Raw genomic sequence first — 2,271 nt, forward strand, 5'->3', positions numbered from 1 at the left:
CGTTCAATCTATTGATAGAGATTGCGAGTCTCACACGCGATTTCTCTTCCCGTTCTCTATAACTATCTATCTCTCTTTCTCTCTTTCATTCATTCTCGCTCTCTCTGTCAGTCAATATTGATGGAGCGTACCTTTGATTTGACTCGCAAAATTATAACGTCTCGACATAAAATAACGTATAAGTATAACGAATCACGTAGCTCTCTTTATATCTTTCCCTTTCCCTTTCCCTCGTTCATTCCGATTTATATCAGCCTACTCTCTTTGCCCTTGTTTGAGAGCGTGATAACAGTAATAAAAGCGACTATTAACGAAGTGACATGGTTGTGACTATCCTATTGTGATATATGATCTAGTGGGGCAGCAGCAGCGCTCCTGGGGCCGGGACTTAGGTAACGTCTCTCACACTCGTTCGTTAAGTCTGATACTTTATTATCATCTCTATGATTATCACTTGTTTTTTAATCTTCTTTCCCTTTTATACGATCTGGCTCTTAATTCAATCCCTCCACTTGCCAAAAATCAACTTGATTGTATTGTCTACTGTTTCTGCCTCTAAAACTCTGTTCCGCGCCTTGCGATATTTTGTCTTTCTATTAAATTACCCCCTCTCCCTTTTTCATTGCTCCCTATCCTTCATTTTTGCTCTTTTTCTATCTTTCTTTGTCTTTCTCTTTCGCTCTTTCTCTATCTGTATTTTCCGTCTCTCTCTCTCTCTCTCTCTCTCTCTCTCTCTCTCTCTCTCTCTCTCTCTCTCTCTGTCCTATGAATACATTATTTCCGATATTAATCGATCTCTTGCAAGCCAAGGTGATGATTATGAGGATAATTATCATGATGATGATGATCAGCACAACAATGATTGCATTTTTAATCTTCATTGCAAGACACAATTTTCGAGGCGATGCTACAATCGGGCTCTTCTTTATTTTTCACTGTCACGTTTTTCGTCAATTCTTTTTTTTTTGAAATTTGTCAACCACTTGGTGATTTTTGCAATTGCGACCAATAGCAAAAGCTACAGCGAGAACGTAATATATTTTGCAACAAATTAAATGGAAAATTCATTACGCGCCTACGCACGAGTAGATCAAATATTGCGACTTTGTGTATCACGTACACAACGAGCATGATTAATTTATTTCATTTTCGGGGAAACTTTATGCTCGCTCCGATTGCGAGAAATGACGTGAAAAATAAATGAAGTACCGAGTTCAACACAGTAATTCCCGAAAGTCCAGTCAGTTGGCATGTCCACCTGACCGAGAACGAAAACTAGCCTGCACTAATAGTGTGTGCCCCTCTCGCTCGCCTTGCATGCATGATTAGCTCCCGGATTTAGACCTGTTTTCGCCATAATGGTAATGACAGCTTTTTTCTCGATCACTGTCTATCTTCACACCCTCTTTCTTTGTCTGTCTTCTCTCTCTCTCTCTCTCTCTCTCTCTCTCTCTCTCTCTCTCTCTCTTTGTCTCGTTGTCACCATTTACTTCATTTTCCGAAACTGTCTTCTCTAATCGTCTGCCTTTTTCCCTTTCTCTCTCTTTCTCTCACGCTCCCTTTCTCTCTCAACGTGTGCTAGTTGTATTATCGATGAGATCTCTCGTCGATCAATCAGCCCGATCGAATTGCGCGTCTTCCATTGCATTCACGCGCGTTCTTACGTTCGTCAAACGTTCTTGAATCGCCAGTGAAATTGGATCGCCGACCGGTAGTGCGCCGATGACAGGGGCATACCCATCCGTTCCCCACGAACGACGAGATCTCTGTGTCGGTGTCACTCAGGCACATCGGGGGAGATCACGGGTCGCCCCCGTTCGACAACTCCTTCCATGTCACACGCGACATACCACATCCGGCGTACACTTGTACACGACCATGTACACGATTACATCCACACTAGTTTCCCTCGAGTAGCGACTTACGCTTACCCGATCACACGATCAGTCTTGTCCATGTACAGGAACGGTAATACCCTAAACCCTGGGCAATCAACGTTCCCGGTGCTCATGCCGGAGCGCCGGGCGATCCGCAATGTCGATCAATATTAATTTTTAGGTTTTCAAAGAATTTTGATGGTGACGAAGAAAGGTAATTTGCTCGATATTTTCTATTTTTTTTTCAGCATTACGTATTTGGATGTATCGAGGATGTACCCTTATTTGTGATTGAACGTATTTAAATATTGTAACTAATTTCGTGTTCGAATTCGTACGTGGACTGACGCGGGATCGCGGTAATTCTCTCTACTAAATTATATACATATATATA

The 2,271-nt window shown here is 42.1% G+C and overlaps 1 protein-coding gene across 26 annotated transcripts in view; it reads left to right on the forward strand.

The window, feature by feature from the left end:
• Positions 1-2,271, forward strand: part of LOC108692693 (calcium-activated potassium channel slowpoke) — a 104,345-nt gene that overhangs the window by 83,213 nt on the left and 18,861 nt on the right. For 2 of the 26 annotated variants that reach the window (XM_018201150.1, XM_018201159.1), the window contains exon 14: positions 357-392. The exons of the other annotated variants lie outside the window; for them this stretch is intronic. In XM_018201150.1, the coding sequence (XP_018056639.1) occupies positions 357-392 (36 nt within the window). The remainder of the gene's footprint in view (positions 1-356; positions 393-2,271) is intronic. 26 annotated transcript variants of the gene reach the window in all.

The sequence above is a fragment of the Atta colombica genome, unplaced genomic scaffold (assembly GCF_001594045.1).
Source record: "Atta colombica isolate Treedump-2 unplaced genomic scaffold, Acol1.0 scaffold107, whole genome shotgun sequence".
NCBI lineage: Eukaryota > Metazoa > Arthropoda > Insecta > Hymenoptera > Formicidae > Atta > Atta colombica.